Here is a 17802-nt window from a genome sequence, read left to right on the forward strand (position 1 = left end):
CTATCTATCTATCTATCTATCTATCTATCTATCTATCTATCTATCTATCTATCTATCTATCTATCTATCTATCTATCTATCTATCTATCTATCTATGTAGCAGCACACACAAATATTAGCTACATTTTTTATTTAGATTGTACCATTGATCCAGCTATTTCTATGTTTGTTTAGATTTATGTCAAGCTTGGTGGAACAGTGATTTAGCTTTAGTGTTTTAGTTCATGATTGGTAGTGCCATGTGTTTCTTTGGGGAAAATGCGGAAGAGTCTAAAAAGAGATGGCCTCATATCGAGCTTTCACTCTTAGGCCTTCTTCTCCTTATTACATAGAGAGACTTGAGTTTTTCTGATGTTTGATTTATGTCGTGTTGAAGTTTCACAAAATGGCCATTTAAATTTGCACCACTCTGATGACAGACTCAAATAGCACTCTGGCGGTTTGGCCTTTTCCCATAGCAAACACTCACCAATCTCTGTACACAATCCAGCAGCCCTTCAGAGCTGAAGTCAGCGTCTCTCTGTTGGGTGAGAGTGATCTCATTCCCCGAGGTGAATTCACAGGTGTGTGTGAAATGTAAACACGGGCCGAGACAGATCGCCCACCTGGTGCTCCGTCCATGCCCATCCTCATCGCTCATCTGTCTCCAGGTGCTCGATGGGAAATGGAGTGTTTTAGACTGTTTGGAAACTGGCAGTAAACTGAATCCGAGCACCAGTGGACCTTGAAGCAGACAGAAATGAGTTGAGGGGGAAGAACTGAAGCGAATGTGAGTGGAAACGTCCCTCACCTCTGATGTTCTCACTTCGGTCGTTGTCCTCGGGTCCTGCGTCGTATCAGTTTCGGCTCTGAGCAGACAGAGGCTGGATTTTTCCAGTGTTAATGCGTCTGAGCAGTCGGTGTAAGATGATTTCTCCAGACCCCATGGCTCGTCTCCACCGAAGTCTAACCGCCTTCCTGTCCTGCTCGCTGTCTCCAGTTTTGAACCAGAAAGCTCATATTTCTCCAGCTCAGAGGACTGAAGTATAGTCAGAAGGATACTTTATGCAGACGTCTTTGTTTTTGTGTCCTATAGCCTATATAAGTCAAATCAGTTCATTTTTAATTATACTGCTTTTCAAAATCCAAAAGCAGCTTTACAGAAACTTGTAAATCCCCAAATGAATGGTGTTTCTCAAAGTGTGTGTCAACAAGTTCACCTGATATGTTTATCTCAAAGAGTAAACTTAACCATTTATGTAGAGATAACTTGTTGCAAGTTGGCATAACACAAATTTATTATAAAAATACCATTGTCCTCCCTTAATTATTTTAGTTAAATTAAAATAAGTCATATTATAGCATACGGTATAGAAAGAAAACTCTATTCCAATTGGAGCAAAGCAACATCAGCAATCAAAAGAAGAAGAAAAAAACTATTGCAACCCATTTCTGTAAAAAATAAAAGTTAAAATTGAGATATAATCAATATTACTAATTATAACATGTATTTATTTATTTAAAATGTATTTAAAAAATGTACTCATTTTTATTTTTTTTATTTAAAAAAACATCCTATTGTTGCTGTACCTGTCCTAATTGGCTGTGCCTTTCTATGATGGTGATGTGACGCAAAAGTATGTATTTAATCACTTAACCTAATTGGATACAGATGGATCTTTGCGCATTGACTGTTCATGTGACTATTTTAAATGTGATTGAGTTTATAATGTTTGTATGTGCCTGATGAAGGTCATGAGACCGAAACGTTGCCAATAATTATTTTTCATACGTTTTTGAGTTCTTTGTTTTTTATTTGACTTGACTTTTTTTTTTTCACGCACATATCACCTGCAGGTGTGCAATGGTGTTTGCGTTCTATTGTTTTTATTTTAAAATCTTAATTTTATGGATTTTTAAATCATTCAAGTTTATATATATATTCTAGGTGCTCAAGAAACATTATCCTTATCAAAAATTATTATCATTCTTATCACTATTAATGTTGAAAACAGTTGTGATGCTTCATATTTTTCTTACGTGATTCTTTGATATAGACATTTATTTAAAATAAATGGTTTGTAACAATGTAAATGTCTTTACCGTCACTTTTTATTAATTGAATGCATTCTTGCTGAATAAAAGTATTAATTTATTTCAAATAAACATTTAAGTAATGATTTATTATGTTTAATTAAGACAACTTGATTGATTTAATATAACATTATTACTTTTCATTGTGTAACATTTAATAAATGTTCACTTTGGCAATATTAAGCCAATGAATTTCGGTATTATGAACTAAAAATGAACTATATTTTTTACAGCATTTAATTTGTTTGGTTGTTATGTTTTAAATGCTATGAATTAACACTGACTATTGCATTATGAACAAACAAGAATTAACAGTGAGCAATAATGTATATTTATAAATGAACATAAACCTGGATTAACAAATGCTGTTGTTCATTGTCGGTTCATGACTACAGGTAATTAATTCAATCTTATTGTGTGCTTTTTTGTATTTTTAAAGTGTATGTGTGTGTGTTTCAGGTGCTGTGTAACGGTCCAGGGACGTGCGTCCCACTGTGTGCCGCTGGGCTGCTCCTGGGCGTCCTGGGCCTAAAAAGGGTCTTGATCGTCTACGTGGAGAGCATCTGTCGCGTGGAGACACTGTCTCTATCTGGGAAGATCCTTTACTACCTTTCTGACTACTTCTTTGTGCAGTGGGCACCACTGAAAGACAAATACCCTAAGTCCATCTACCTAGGCAGATTGGAGTGAGGAGAACATTTACAGAAAACCAAATTTTCTTTTTGCGTGACTTCATGAATTCAACTGAGAATTACATGCATTTTGATACAGTTCAGCGAAGCTGATGCGAATCATTCCTATGCAGTTACTGACGTGCTGAATACACAACTATGACAACTGCATCAGCGTTTTCTGTTTTTTATTTAACGGCAAACAGTCACAATAGAGCTGATGAAATATCCTATCACATCTTTTCTACCTTTTACGCCCTTGAACAATCAACCAAAGAGAAGTTTTTACATGTGAAGGTGCTTCTAATTCCATTCATAGTTTCAGCATTTTCCAACACTGCACGAAAAAGTTCGGCTTTTGATCACAGGTTTGTCCCTTTCAAAGGTTAGCCTTGTTTAGATTGCCATACCTCACTGTTACATGTGTATGTATATACATTTTTTCCTCAGTGTTTTTGCGAAATATTGTCCAGCTCACTACGCTATTCAGCAGTACTTCATTGTTGATCTCTTCCTGTGCTGGCGTGTGGTTGAGGAAATGGTGTGAGTTAAAGACTAAACAGTGAGAGGAGATGGAAAAGCTGTGATTCTCAGCTGCAGATCTTATTTTATTGCTCTGTAATTTCCTGTTATTCTTTGTGGCTCTCTTAGACCTTCAGCATGAGGTTGAACATACCCTGATGGTGTCTTTTGTTTGCCAGGACAAGTTTACGCAGGTAACTTAGTCATTTACTTCTCAGTATTAAGTTCCTCGACTTTGACGATTCTGAACATCTGTTAGTGGATGATCCCATCAGACATGTCTGTCAGGTATAATTTGGTTATTATGAGCATGGATGGAGTCTTGCAGAAATTAAAATCACATTCATTTTGTCCACAGAGAAATTGTTTTTTTTAATAATAACATAAACATTTCTATGCAGACTTACCATGATCTTCGAAAATAAGTGATGAAACACCGCCCGGCCATATTGGATTTAAATGCTTAAAGGGATAGTTCACCCAAAACTGAAAATCCTGTCATCATTTACTCTCCCTCAAGTTGTTCCAAACCTGTATGATTTCCTTTCTTCTGCTGAACACAAAAGAAGATATTTTAAAGAAGGTTGGTAATTAAACAGTTGCTGGTCCCCATTGACATCCATAGTATTTTTTTTGGAAGTCCTACTATGGAAGTCAATGGGGTCCATCAGTCGTTTGGTTACCGCCTTTCTTCAAAATATCTTCTTTTGTGTTCAGCAGAAGAAAGAAAGTCATACAGGTTTGGAACAACTTGAGGGAGAGTAAATGATGACAGAATTTTCAGTTTTGGGTGAACTATCCCTTTAAGAGTATGATTGGATCATCATTGCAGTGATTATTATGTTTCTAGCATGTTATATGTTTGGCAACAGTTCTTCTAACTCTAATTGATGGTGTGAAGCTTTTAATTTCTTAAACCACCATGTAGGAAGATGCATCATTGCCTTATTCTATGACAATGTCAAGATTCATCAGGCTCAAATTGTGAAAGAATGGTTAGGAGGGAGCATGAAGAATCATTTTCACACATGAATTGAACCTCTGAGTCCAGACCTTAAAATCAGTGAAAGTTTTTGGAGGAGGGGTAAAGACCAAATGCCAACAGAAACAGAAAAGAATATTGTAAATCTAGAACTAATCCAGATTGAGTTTGAAATCCTAATCTTATGTAAAAAAACAACAACATTTAACATGCTCATGTATATGCATTCTGTGCATCTTATCGCCTGGATTTGCAGACAAAAACGAGCTGACTAACCTAGTCATAAACTGGACTCTTATCAAGAAAGACCTGATTGGTTTCCAAAGGGACTTTTTTATTTCTCACTGACTGACTGGTTAGTATTTACATCACAAAGCACCTCTTATCAATATCTTTCCCAGTCGACCATGCAGAATGTCCCTTCAGTTATTGCAATTGATTTCAATTGGCAAAAGGCCTTCAGTGTCTGATAAAATACAAGTTGTCAGGGACAAACTCCAAACAGGCAGCTATTCTGCTTAATCTTTAATATGTAAGTTATTAGAAATATTCACAAATAGAAAGCAACCTTAGAAAAAATGTCTTCATGTTTTCTTTATTCAACACAGGTTACGTGACAGCGAAAGATACTGATCTCCTTTGACAAGCAACCTCCATGATAGCTGTTTTTTCCCCCATGATTTCACTTCAACCTTTCAGACAAAAACAAACCCTGACATTAGAGCCCTCACATCATGCTGAAAGCATCAAATGGTTATTTAAAGCTACTTGATGATACAGAACATGATAATGCAAAAATTGGATCATACAGAGCCTGCATGTGTCTGTTGTGCGTTTGATTTCTGTTTATGAATTGTTGTTGCTGGGTTTTTTTTTAAATATCAAAACTGGTTTCTTCCCTTCAGGCAATAATAACAATCTATACTGAAGCAATGTTTTACACAAACCACAGTAACCATTTTTTTTTTTTTTTTTTTGCAAAATATTTTACCATAGTTATTGTTACAGCAGTAAAAGACTGGTGTCTTATTTGCTTTTTTTTTATTTTTCCCCTCTTATCTAGAAAGAACTTGGTCAGCTTCTGTTGTTTTTAATAAATTTGCCCTATTTGCTATATAATATATTATTAAATTATGTAATGTTTAATTAATCATCATTAATCAGATCAATGTACAGTCAAATAGTTAGAATTATCTTATAAAATGTTGGTTTATATATATATATATATCCTATTAATTTTAAAACTAATTATTGGTTTTAACTTTTTAATTTATATGTATTATTGATAAATAATTTTGTACTCATCATTTATAAATTGTATTAATATAGTTTCCGTTTAGTTTAATATAGTCATATTTGAATTTACCTCACATGAATTTACCTCAAAAATGGACTTTAGTTAAAAAAGTTACAATGAAATGCTTATCTTGTTATTGCAGTTATTAAACTTGCAAAAAAAAAAAAAAACCGTCGAAAAAGACAAAGGTAGGATTATTACACCTTACAGTTGTAGAGATAAGACACAGTTTTCCAGTAAACAGAAACTCGTCAATGGTTTTGCCAAGTGATCCATTACTTTGGCCACCTAGAGCCAGAGAAACAATAGACGAGCCTAGGCTTCTGATTGGCTGTAGAGGCGCGTCAGTCACGTCGCTCCACCCCCAAATCCGCGATAGTAGGTGGAAGTTTTTGCGCGAGAGAGTGTCTGTTGTGTGTAAACTCACTGTGCGCGAGGATTATTCATTCACACGGAGCACCGAATCATCTGTACTGTGACTTTTACTGCAGCTTTAGGACTTTACTTTTCTCATTCTCTGTTGGCCAGTTCATTGACTTCAGGAGAAAACTCAAAAAGTGAATCATGACCCAATTTAACAAGGGACCAGCCTACGGGTTATCTGCGGAGGTTAAAAACAAGGTAAACTGAATTGTATTTCTTTTTTTCTTTTTTCTTTTTTTTTATATTTAGCCTTGTATGTATACATTTTTGGTATGTGTGGTTCAGGTTATCCAATGTGCTATTATAGGATGGGGAAACTAGGCTACTGTAACGTTACCTTTTAAAAGTAGTTTATTGTTTGTGCTTGATACTATTGTTAGTTTGTTTTTAATATGTTTTAGTTTAAACCTTTATCTTTTTGTTTTCTCAATGTATTATTGATTATGTAAGACTTAAGCATGGCCATGAACGTTACGTGGAGATTGAATCCAAGTGAATTTGAACGAAATGGCACATTAACAATACTAATACAAGTAAATAATAATGTTAAATACAAATGTTTAATATGTATTGTGTTTAGTCTTTAGTTAATTGGATAAATTGGAAAATGTGCTAAGTAAGCATCCCCCAATAAAAAAGTTTCTGATTTAGAAAAATCATATTAAATACAAGAGACATATTCTCCTCAAGTTGAGATTGCCCAGATCATAGATGAGCTGGTTAGAGGTGATCTCCATGTTTTAGATTTTTAATATGACTGTCATATAAAAAAGTTGTTGAGTGAAAAAAATCCCCATCAAAAGAAGCAGGAGGGTCATTTGGGGAAAACATAATGGAGCATGTTTAATATCTTGTCTCTAAGTAGTGATTTATTCAGGATATTAGTCCTCAAATTAATCAGACAGGATTATGTGTAAAGACAAGTAAAGCCAGGGTAAAGAAGGACACCCCCATTCAAATTTCTCAAGCATGACATCATCAGTGCTAAAGAGCTATTTTATTACAGGTAAATTAAAGTAAACAATTTTTTGGTAGACAATTTAATATTTAAACCTCTGAAGTGAGCAATCCTGGTAGGTATCTGTCCGTCTTTCATCCAACCCCTTCGGAAGTAAGCATTTCATCTTGGAATTTTAAGCATTCCTAAAATGTGACGACGTTGCCGGAACAGCTGTGATGTGTATAATCCCGTTTCATTCAGACGAGTTCAGTTTATGGCTTTGAACTGTCAAAGTGTGCATTGCGATAATGACCTCTTTAGCTCAAAGAAACAACGTTGCTTTTTAGCCAGATGCTTTACAAGAAATATTTCACCCAGAAATGTTGTAATTTCATGTTGTTTCAAACCCTTATGACCTTTCGTCAACACAAAGAGAGAATTGCAATAAGGCTGGAAGGCTTTCAAGTTTCAGAAAGGATGCAAAAACACTATAAAAGTATAGTCTATATAACTTGTGTGCTAGATTTCTTCTGAAACTATATCTTTGTGTGACAAACAAACAAATAGCTGCATCCAGAATCATTGAGTTAGTGAGTTGAACTCAAGAATCAAATTCAAATCATCAAACTTGTTTCGTTAAACTTGAAGAAATGATTAATTCACAAATTGCTACTTTTTTCATGAACTTTTATGAAGGTGTCAATCATTTCTTCAGAAGACAGAACACATATGATACTTTCATGTTGCTTTCTGGCCATTTTGGAGCTCCAATTTCAATTATTATTGTAAAGAGGGGCCAGTATGTTGCCCAAAAATTCACTTTTTATGTGCCGCAGCTGAAAGAAAGACATACAGTTTTGGAAAAACATAAGAAAGTAATGAGTAAGTGATGACAGCATTCAAATTTTTGGGTACTTTATGTGTAAAATGAAAAGCATGTGGCTAAAATTGCAACGCTGATCCTGACTACTTTCTAGTGGAAAGTAGTTCCATTACACCATTTCCCCTCTAAATCCATGACTTATTTTCCATTTTACTTGTCTGGACAATGAAAGTCTACAGGAAAAGTCCCTTGCCTCCTTACAGGTCCTTTTTTTAAAAGTATGCTTTTGAGGTTTATTGCAATAAAGAGCTGTTGATCTTGGCGTGTACTTCTTCATGTGTAATACTAGTAGAATTGACTTGCTGTGCTGACTCTTCAGGCATTTATCAAGTATATTCAGCATTTTGAAAATCCTTATAAACCTATGTTATACATTTCACTTTTTGAGCACATGTCCAAACGTTTTAGGTTAATAATTTTTTGAAAGAAGCCTCTTATGCTAATTAGGGCTGCATTTATTTGATAAAAATACAGCAAAAAAGTAATATTGTGAAATTAAAAAAGTTTTTTAAATGTTGAATTTGTAGCATCATTGCTCTATTACTTAAGTGTCCCATTTTTTTTGTAACATATGCATATTTTACTGTCACTTTAATGACACTTTAATAGTGGCTCATTAAACCTGATTGGCATCCATGTTAATGTCCAGATAAATAATAGCCTACACTTCTTATAAGCAAACATTTTTATGTTGTTCATATAATAAATACATATACCTTTAAAGCAGCATTAACCTGGAACTACGAGAACGTTCCTAACCATGTTTGTTGCAAACCTTTTACAGGTCATGTGATTTCCGAAGACTTGTTTATCTCGTTTCTTGAGTTTCATCAGCACTCTTGCTCTGCTGAAAGCCGAGAGCTGTTTTCTGCCTTTGTTTTCCTGCAAGCTGAACTTTAGAAATGTGGGAAGTCGAAGCTCACAGTGAGATTTAAAAATGTTAGTTTCCCAGTACATCAGCCTGTAAATGTCAACGAATCACGCCACCTTGTCAAATAGAATTATTCCTTAAAATATAACCCACAAATGACATAATAGAAAAGGATGTATTACTAAATTAATGACCCTCTCCGGTTATGTAACAGCAGACGCAAGGGGTCGTTCATTACGGGCTTATTGCCAAAGCATCATCCTCTGTTTAAATTCAGCACAGTGAAGATATTGTTAGGCTGGTTTATTTTTACACATGGAAGAGATGTCAGTTACCAACCTATTTTTATTGTGACCATTCGTGTTACATTATATTAATCACATCAGATGTTTTCCCCCAGGTAGTGGATAGAAGAACAGCCTTTCCTGACTGTGAGCTTTTGTAAGCCTTTGGCAATGTTCTATAGAAGTGATTCGTTTAGTTAGTTTAATACATTGTCTTATATGTTGCTTCTAAGACTTTTCCGTTGTCAACATTAAATATGCAGGAATTCCCCCTGAAATGTTTGGATGTGGTTCAACAGAAACCTTGATTCTTGGGAATCAGACTTGGGAAAACTTTTTCAGACTGTAATAAATTTTAATTATTCTTGGCTCTCACGCTCATCTCATTCTGCATCTATCTTAACGTACATATCTGTCTTGCAGTTTTGAAAATACGCCAGCACTGGGCCCACAGCTCAAGCACCGGTGTCCTGTGAGAGGGTGGGTCAGATTGGGGAGGTCACGGTGGTTCTTGGATAAACCCAGACTTTAGGTTAACCTGACGGCTTTGATCCGTCGCTCTCTAACGCCACATTCCATCTTGATCCTCGGCGTAAAAACACTTTTACTGCTGTACTGTGACTGCTGATGGGCAGCTTGCCCAGTGAGGGGCCATTACATTCCCCGCAATGTGCTGATCAGCAATATTTTCTAGGATTGGATGAGGCTCTGCAAAGTGTGGCCACAGTGATTTAACCCCCTGTTGCCATTTTAGGAAGAACAGGAAAGTGTGTTTTCCTGAGGCTATTGTTTGGCGTCTGTTGTACAGCAGGATCTTATAACAGTGTAAACATTGAAACGAAAAATCTTTAAAAAGCCTTTTTTTTAAGTTTATCAACGTTTATTCAAGGTCTGAAAGCCTTTAAGAGTACAGGAAAAAGGTTCACAGACAACAACTTTTGGCTAAAGTTGTTGTCTGAACCTTTTTTCTGCACTCTAAAGCTTTTAAGAGCTTTGTGGTTTTTGTGTCATTCTGTGTTTCCACCCACTTATTTTTATGCGCATTTTGGGATATCGCATAAAAAACTGCTGGATGGAAACGCCAAGATGCGCATAAATTCTAAAAATGTGCATTAAAAAACTTGCGTTCGTTTGAGTCGGATAAAAAATTGTATCCAATAAGAAAGCATGCGCATAAACTATGACGGAAACACATTTACAGAATAAATTCCTCGATGCGCATCAAAAAAAATCATGTGACTTTGCATCAGACTGGACTAACCACCGGACCGATCTTTTTGCACAGCATCTGAAATGCTGTTTTCTGAAATGCCTGAGCAAAGTCTGTCGTCAAACTGTTCCATCTTCCTCCGAAATTAGTTTATTGCATTTCGTCTGCGTGCTCTGAGACACAAGTAATATAATGAAAATTATATAGTTTCAAACAGAGATCACGATTCTACTGCAATTCTGAACAGACTTAAAGGTATAGCGGAGGATCTTTCCAAATTTTAGATAAGACCCGCCCTCTCCACTTTTTGAAAAGTTTGATTGATTCACCAGAATGATTGACAATTAGGAGGACCAATAGTTTAGGTTACCCACCAGGAAGTAAAACATCCTCCGCTATACCTTTAACCAAAAAAAAAAAACGTTATCTACTCGAAGTTCTGGCAAAATGTTTAATGTAATTTAAATGAATGTTTTTTTTTTTTTTATCTGTTTGAATGAATGATTCAATGACTCTCTCATAAAGTCCTCACTTGTTTCATTACTGGTTGAATCTGCGTTTTTGAACGAATCTCTTGAGTGAATGATTCAATGGCAGTTTCATTTTTAACAGTCATTTGTATTTGATACAATGAAGCGCCAAGTTACTTTCAAAAGGTTATTTACTCTATTTTGTTCGCTACCGTAGACATCAGTAAAAACGTTTATCCCAGTACTTCTGTGATAATATGAATATTTGTAACAGAAATAACCATACTGTGTGGTTGAAAAGACTGTTTGTGAAGTTGTTTCATACATGACAACTGCTCTCTCTAGCTCAGCGGCAGCGCCAACGCAGATCTAAATGTTCTGGTGGGATTTTGTCAAATGTTTTATAGACACAAGCGAATCGTTGTCATTTAGGAATAAGGTCGCGTGGGTGTTTGAATCGAAATCGCGATCTTTTAAGGATTAATCGTGCAGCTCTACACTCGACTCTAGCAATCACCTTGCAATAAGAGCGCCCTTGCAATTACCTACTAGCAATGCACTAGAATTGCGGTATATTACACACATTTTCTTCATAAAATATAAAACAATCTTGTTAGGGTGGGCTCTTTTGATTGAAGCCAGTAAGTAACCCCTTATCAACCCCTCAGAGCACCCTAGCAATGCACAATCAATCACCAATCTTGCCAGGAGCGTGGTTTTCCCGTGGCGGGTTTTGAATAGCAATTGGGCTGCTTTTGTTACGCAAACCTGGCAACCACTCAGCTATCATCTAGCTATGCCCCCTAGCATTGCTAAACGTGAATATTTATTACACATATTTTCAACACAAAATTAAAAAACTAGTTACAACTGTATTTCAGGATGAATGTTGTCTGGCATTTTGTGATTTTTATTTAATTTTATTTGAATTCACAGGTACAGTAAAGTAGAGCAATTGATTCTCTGTTGTCTGTTCCGCTGGGTATTTCCAGAGCGCATGGTTAAATATTGCCTAATACTGGGTGAACTAGTTTCTCACATGCAAATAAGTGGGCATTTATCTTTGATTTCAGCACAATTCTCAATATTAGTCTGAGAGGAAGGTTAAGTGAGTGCGTTCTTTTGTTCATAGTTTGTTTTTGCGAAGTAAAGTTTGCAGAATTCTTAATCATTGAGTAAACTGAGTTTGATAATAGAAGCTATGCTTATTTTGGAAACAAATAGGATTTATTTGATTCTGATTTATGTAGAATCTTGTAGATTGTTTCTCTTGTTGCTAAACCATATATTTCTGTGTTTGTATGTGTTGTTAGCCTAAAAACTCAAGGTGAAAAGGTCACCCCTCCTCTCATCCGTTGTCATCACTGTTTTATCGATCTCTGGGGGACTGTTTGTCGAATTGATCGAGCCCTTTCACTCCCTGACCTTTTTCAGTCAGATGTTTGCTCGGTTTTTGTGCTGTCATCAGTAAGCTCTCAGAATTATGAGTGGGGGAGGAGAGCTAGAGGTCGGACTCCAGCAGGATCCAGCCCACAACCTTCCAGAATGTTCTTCTTCTGCAAATGCCTCCAACATCTCCATCAAGGGTCACTTTTCCACATTTTCTCTCTCTTTTTTTTTTCTACCACTGGCTGGTTTCCCAGTGGACTGGAAGGAAGGACAAGACAGGCACATGGTTCTCCAATCTTTCCTCAGTCTCTCTGTGGAGCTCTTCTGTTCTTTCCCCTCCTTTTTGTCAGTTTTGATTTTCCGATTTGTGTCTACTATAAATCACCCCAGTCAATGGTTCATTATATCAGAGATATAACGTTCTTTGTCTCCCACTACATCTGAAATCATCCAGTGCTCTTTTGAACTATTTGAAGCATACCAAAAGTTCTGCAGTTCTTCAAAGATGAGAGACTGTGTACGGTTAAGCTTTTTTGTCTGTCATTATAGGAGAAAAGTCATCTCCGCTGACCTCAAATTGCACAAGTGAACTGCCACAACACCCCACACACCATTTTTTCCTAGTGGTCTCATATTCTGACTGCTGGGCTTTAGTGTGGGAGGATGTCTCATTGATCTTCAGCTTGCTCAGAGACCTTCTATGGAAGTTTATGAGCCCCAAGCTATATCTTAAAATCCCTCTGGAGAAATAAAAATAGGCACAAATGAGACAGTTGTTGGCATACAGTAAGAGTCTAGAGCTGAAACATTATTGTATCATACTGAAATCACTTTGAGACATTGTTCATTCTTTCATAATGTTGTGATTCTAAATTAGTATCATATTCAAATACCATAGTGTTTAAATGGTGTAATAATAGTGTGTTCATGGCACTTGTTTGAAAAACGTGCCACTTAAACTGTGAAATTGTTTCCCTAAGGAGCTGTTTTCACCTGATTTGTCCCTTAAAAATGTCTCGTTAATAGAGTAAAGTTCATGTTAATATTGTTTACTTGAAAAATAATTAGGTTCAGTTAGACATTTTGAAGGAAATAATTACTTTTATTCAGCAAGGATGCATTAAATTGATCATAAGTAACAGTAAAGATATTTACAATGTTACAAAAAATCCTGAAAAAACGTATCATGGTTTATTTATTAAAAACTCTAATATTAATACAATTATACAAAAAAAGCTCATTTAAAATAAGAAATAAATAATTTTTAAAAAGCAGTTTTCCTTCAAGTGCATCCAGAATTTTCGGTTTTATTTTCATTTTGGTGCATACCTAACATAAGAAATGTTTCTTAAGCAAATTAACATAATCAAATGATTTCTAAAGGATCATGTGACACTGAAGACTGCAGTAATGATGCTGAAAATTCAGCTTTGAATCACAGGAATAAATGATATTTTAAAATGTTTTCACATAGAAAAACGTTATTTTAAATGATTGTAATATTGGTGAGAATAAGAAGCTTTCAAAAACAGTAAAAAATCTTACCAACCGCAAACTTTTGAACAGAAGTATAAACGAAGCACACGTTACCTGACAGAAACAGAATAATGTTTTGCGGTTTGTAACATAATATTACCATGACCAAAAAATATTGCTGTTGTTGGCGCACGTTTCCCTCCGCTTCTGAGAAGGAAATGAAGTTCTTGAAATTAGCATAGAACCTAAGCTAAACACTAAGAGGAATAAGGAAGAGTTTCTGTGTAAAATCTGAAGGGTTAGGACTGTGTTTGTGCTGGAAATAAGGTTTGAGATAGCAGACTGCTTCTTGAAGGACATGAGGAAAGCTCTTATCATGTTTTGGCTGTATAGTGAGACTCCAGGATCTCCAGGAGCCTCTGTCCCAACGCCAACTGCTGAGAATATCTTCTCCACCCTTTTTCCCTGTACTGTACTGTATGTCTCTTTGTCTCTTTGTTTCTCTCTCTCATGATCAATCTTGATGGCCACATTTAGCTTTGTCTTTGTACAGTCTGACCCTGAACACTGAACTTGAAATGGAGTCTGTATTTCCTGGAACTTATATTAATAGCTGCTTTAAATGGGTATAATCTTGCTGTAAGTGTGGAAACTGAAGCATTTAATGCCATTTTATTTATTAACAGAATAAAAAAAATCATGCAATCTGTTTTTGAAGATTTTGTACATGTAGTGTTTAGCACTCATGAAGTAGAAAAACATACTTTGAGGGTCTGCATTAATTAAAAGTGCTTGCACAGGCATGCGTCGCTTTTACATACTTGGGGTTTGCTATTTGAATAAAACAATTACTAAACGCTACTATTAAACTTTGATGCCTCCAATCATGCAGCTTGTTAATTAGAGGTGTACTATTATTTTTCTAAGACTTACTTTATCGCCTACTGGATCGACAACTAAATGTCCATTAAAGGCACAACTGAGGCCATATTTATGACCAGAATATCAACAAGGATGGGCTCTTTTGAGAGCAAGCAATTATCTAGCAACCCCATAGCAATGCACTAAAAAGCCCTCCGAATACCTTTGCAAACGCCATAGGATGCTTTTGCACAGGCAAACAACTCTCACATTACATTCAGGCATTTTGTAAAGATCTAGTTTATTCTGTTGTAGTCGTAGTTGTCCGTTCTGAGTAAATTATTCAATGTCAGCAGGTCAACGGTGCTATTTACAGTCAGAAAAGTCCTGAGAAAGAGCGAAACGGCCAGAATAGATTTATGCGGCGACTCTTTGTGGAGATTTTATGCTCTGTTGCTGGTGGAATCGCATGACGGCGTTGCATCACATGCTTTAAAGGCAAACAGTTCTATTCATAAAGGAAAAATACAAAGGAAGCCAGAAAAGAGGTTTTATTGGCAATCTGATTTGATTAAGCTGCATTTGATGATTTTCCATTTGCTCTAATGCAGCTTTTAACAGGCAAAGAGGTGTTTTTAATGTTTCAAACTGCTATTTTGCTCCTGTGTCATGTGTTTTGAAGTCAAACACGTTGTGTGCGAGTATCAGCAAAGTGTATTGACATTACAGAAGTTGAGATAAGCATGCATGCGGACACATAACTATATAATCTGAAGTAAGATTATCCTGGATACATAACCATGATCCCGCAGAGCCGGTTTGACTCATAACTTACTGATGTGTATTGGCCAACTTACTGATTGGCTTATTTCTCCTCAGATCGCACAGAAATATGACCTACAGAAGGAGGAGGAGCTTCGTTTCTGGATCGAGGAGGTGACCGGCATGCCGATCGGAGACGGCTTTCAGAAAGGCCTTAAGGATGGCGTCATACTGTGCGAGTGAGTTGGTAAACATAAACATATTTGGCCATGTGGGCAAGGTTTCCCTGCTGAAATATATAAAAAAAACTGTTTAAACCAGCCTACGCTAGTTTGTTGGTCTTGGATTTTCTCAGAGTTGGTTGGTTTTTAGAGTGGTTTTGGGCACTTTTCAGTTGGTCAGAATGGGAGGCCACTTGTCTGACCAGCTAAACCTACTAAACACCAGACCAGACTATCTTAACATTGCTTGTTTGAGCGTACCGGCCAGATGTTATGACAGTGGCTCAACCAATGACATGAATTTGGGGTGGGACTATCTGTTTGACTGACCAATGGCAGAAAACATGTTTGAAACAATCATTATTTTCTTGATTCAATTTGGTGATGCTTGTAGCACCGAAATTACACACTTGACCTTCAGTGTGCCTATAGAAGATGCTTATATATGTGATGGATATGGAAAAGAAATTAATTGAAATGATTCTGTTTTTATTCTTTTCAGATTGATAAACAAGCTTCAGCCTGGATCGATAAAGAAAATAAACCATACACAGTTAAACTGGCATAAGGTAAATGTTTTAGAGACTCTTGATGTCTTTGTTTTCATCCACATCAGTCCCTTTAAAAAAAGTGAGAAGCGCTTTTCTTCCAAAGTGACTTACAATACATGGTTCAAATCAAATTATTGGCAAATACTTGGAAAGGCAGCTGAGAAAACATGACGCACGAAGAAGCAGCTCCTAACAACTGCAGATAGACCCTATAGTATAAAAGCTCTGAAGAATCTGTAAGAATAAATGGACCCATTCATGCAGTCTTTGATTTATCTCTAACTCTTTTATCTGAAAATGAGGTAACCAATAATTTTACTGAGAAACACACCCTTACTGTTACCATTGTTCCCTCAGCTAGAGAACCTTGGGAATTTCATCAAAGCCATCTTAGCCTACGGGCTGAAGCCCAACGACATCTTTGAGGCCAACGACCTCTTCGAAAATGGGAACTTGACGCAAGTCCAGACCACACTTCTCGCTTTGGCCAGTATGGTACGTCTACAAGTCATTCAATTCTGCTAAATTTGAGTCTTGTTGAATATTCGGTAAAACCCAGAAATTGGCATTTTAGACATATTATTGACATTTTAAATTTTGCAACTACGAAACGTTTATTACTTTTTCAACAGGCAAAGACCAAAGGCATGGAAACAAATGTCGACATTGGCGTGAAATATGCAGACAAGCAGCAGAGACATTTTGATGACGAGAAAATGAAGGCTGGCCAGTGTGTCATCGGACTTCAGGTTATAAGCACTTTTCCTGGAACTCCCTTAATGTTTCTAGATGAATATCATACATTGTTTTTAGAGGAAGCCTGACCACAGTGTTACCTCATTTGATTTGTGACAGGACATGAAGGGAAGGCGCATTACGAATGACTTATTCAGCTGATGCTTTTATCAAAAGCGACTGGAATAACCTACGGTTAGGCGGCTACTAAAGGCCACAATAGTGATAGATCAAGGATCGCCCATTGTGGCGTTTAAACCTAAAAACCCTTTAATTACAAAACCAAATCTAGAATCAAACAGCTAAATAACCAGTATCAGCTGCTTCTGGGAGTAGTTCATAAAGAGTAAGGTTGATTGGAGAGTAACTATGACCATCTAGGATCATCTACAGGTGATTTTTGAAGCACTTTTTGAAGTGTTTCTGACTTTCGTTTTAGATGGGAACCAACAAATGCGCAAGCCAGGCTGGTATGACCGCCTACGGGACCAGGAGACACCTTTACGACCCCAAGACACAGACAGAGAAACCTTACGACCAGACCACCATCAGCCTGCAAATGGGCACCAATAAAGGAGCCAGCCAGGTATACCCAAAGATAGACTTGTACCAACAATATAGCACACAAATAGGTCAAGTTATCGAAAATGACATGTTTTTCTTGTGTCTATCTCTCTCCAGGCTGGTATGTCTGCCCCAGGCACCAGGAGGGACATCTATGACCAGAAGGCAGCTCTGCAACCAGTTGACAACTCCACTATCTCATTGCAAATGGGAACCAATAAGGTGGCCTCCCAGAAGGGCATGAGCGTGTACGGGTTGGGACGGCAGGTTTACGACCCCAAGTATTGCGCCACCCCCACGGAGCCCATGATCCACGCCAATGGCAGCCAGGGCACAGGCACGAATGGCTCAGAAATCAGCGATAGTGACTATCAGGCTGAATATCAGGAGGAGGAGTACCAGGGCGAATACCACGATGAGTACAGAGGGCACTACAACGACCAGGGTATCGACTACTAGAGAACTCTGCTGCGCTGTTAGTCAAAGCAGTATTAACACCAACCATGTATATCAACAGAGCAAGTTTTTTTGCAATGCCTTTTGCTTCTCACAGTTACCCTTCCCACCAATGATGGTGAGTGGTGAGATATAATCTACAATCTGCCATCCTAGAGGTG

The 17802-nt window shown here is 36.9% G+C and overlaps 2 protein-coding genes across 2 annotated transcripts in view; both read left to right on the forward strand.

The window, feature by feature from the left end:
• Positions 1-3734, forward strand: part of LOC308686653 (UDP-N-acetylglucosamine transferase subunit ALG14-like) — a gene marked incomplete at its 5' end in the record, with an annotated part of 13098 nt that extends 9364 nt beyond the window's left edge. Inside the window, one exon of the mRNA XM_081395090.1 lies at positions 2533-3734. Within this exon, the coding sequence (XP_081251216.1) occupies positions 2533-2763 (231 nt within the window). The remainder of the gene's footprint in view (positions 1-2532) is intronic.
• A 2212-nt stretch (positions 3735-5946) lies between these two features.
• LOC308686651 (calponin-3-like) lies at positions 5947-17787 on the forward strand. The gene is made up of 7 exons (XM_081395089.1): positions 5947-6166; positions 15232-15353; positions 15838-15904; positions 16244-16381; positions 16519-16635; positions 17061-17207; positions 17303-17787. Exons 1-7 carry the CDS (start codon positions 6110-6112, stop codon positions 17642-17644), a joined length of 990 nt encoding a protein of 329 aa, XP_081251215.1. The 5' UTR covers positions 5947-6109; the 3' UTR covers positions 17645-17787.
• Positions 17788-17802: the final 15 nt, after the last annotated feature.

The sequence above is a fragment of the Scardinius erythrophthalmus genome, assembly GCF_964197995.2.
Source record: "Scardinius erythrophthalmus genome assembly, contig: HAP1_SCAFFOLD_598, whole genome shotgun sequence".
Classification (NCBI taxonomy): Eukaryota; Metazoa; Chordata; class Actinopteri; order Cypriniformes; family Leuciscidae; genus Scardinius; species Scardinius erythrophthalmus.

What these genes read in the sequence shown, in the direction of transcription:
- LOC308686651 (XM_081395089.1), top strand. Translation starts at nt 6,110, where the DNA reads ATGACCCAATTTAACAAGGGACCAGCCTACGGGTTATCTGCGGAGGTT. An exon ending in GATGGCGTCATACTGTGCGA is followed by an intron (nt 15,354 to 15,837) that starts GTGAGTTGGTAA and finishes TATTCTTTTCAG; the next exon opens with ATTGATAAACAAGCTTCAGC. An exon ending in CACAGTTAAACTGGCATAAG is followed by an intron (nt 15,905 to 16,243) that starts GTAAATGTTTTA and finishes TTGTTCCCTCAG; the next exon opens with CTAGAGAACCTTGGGAATTT.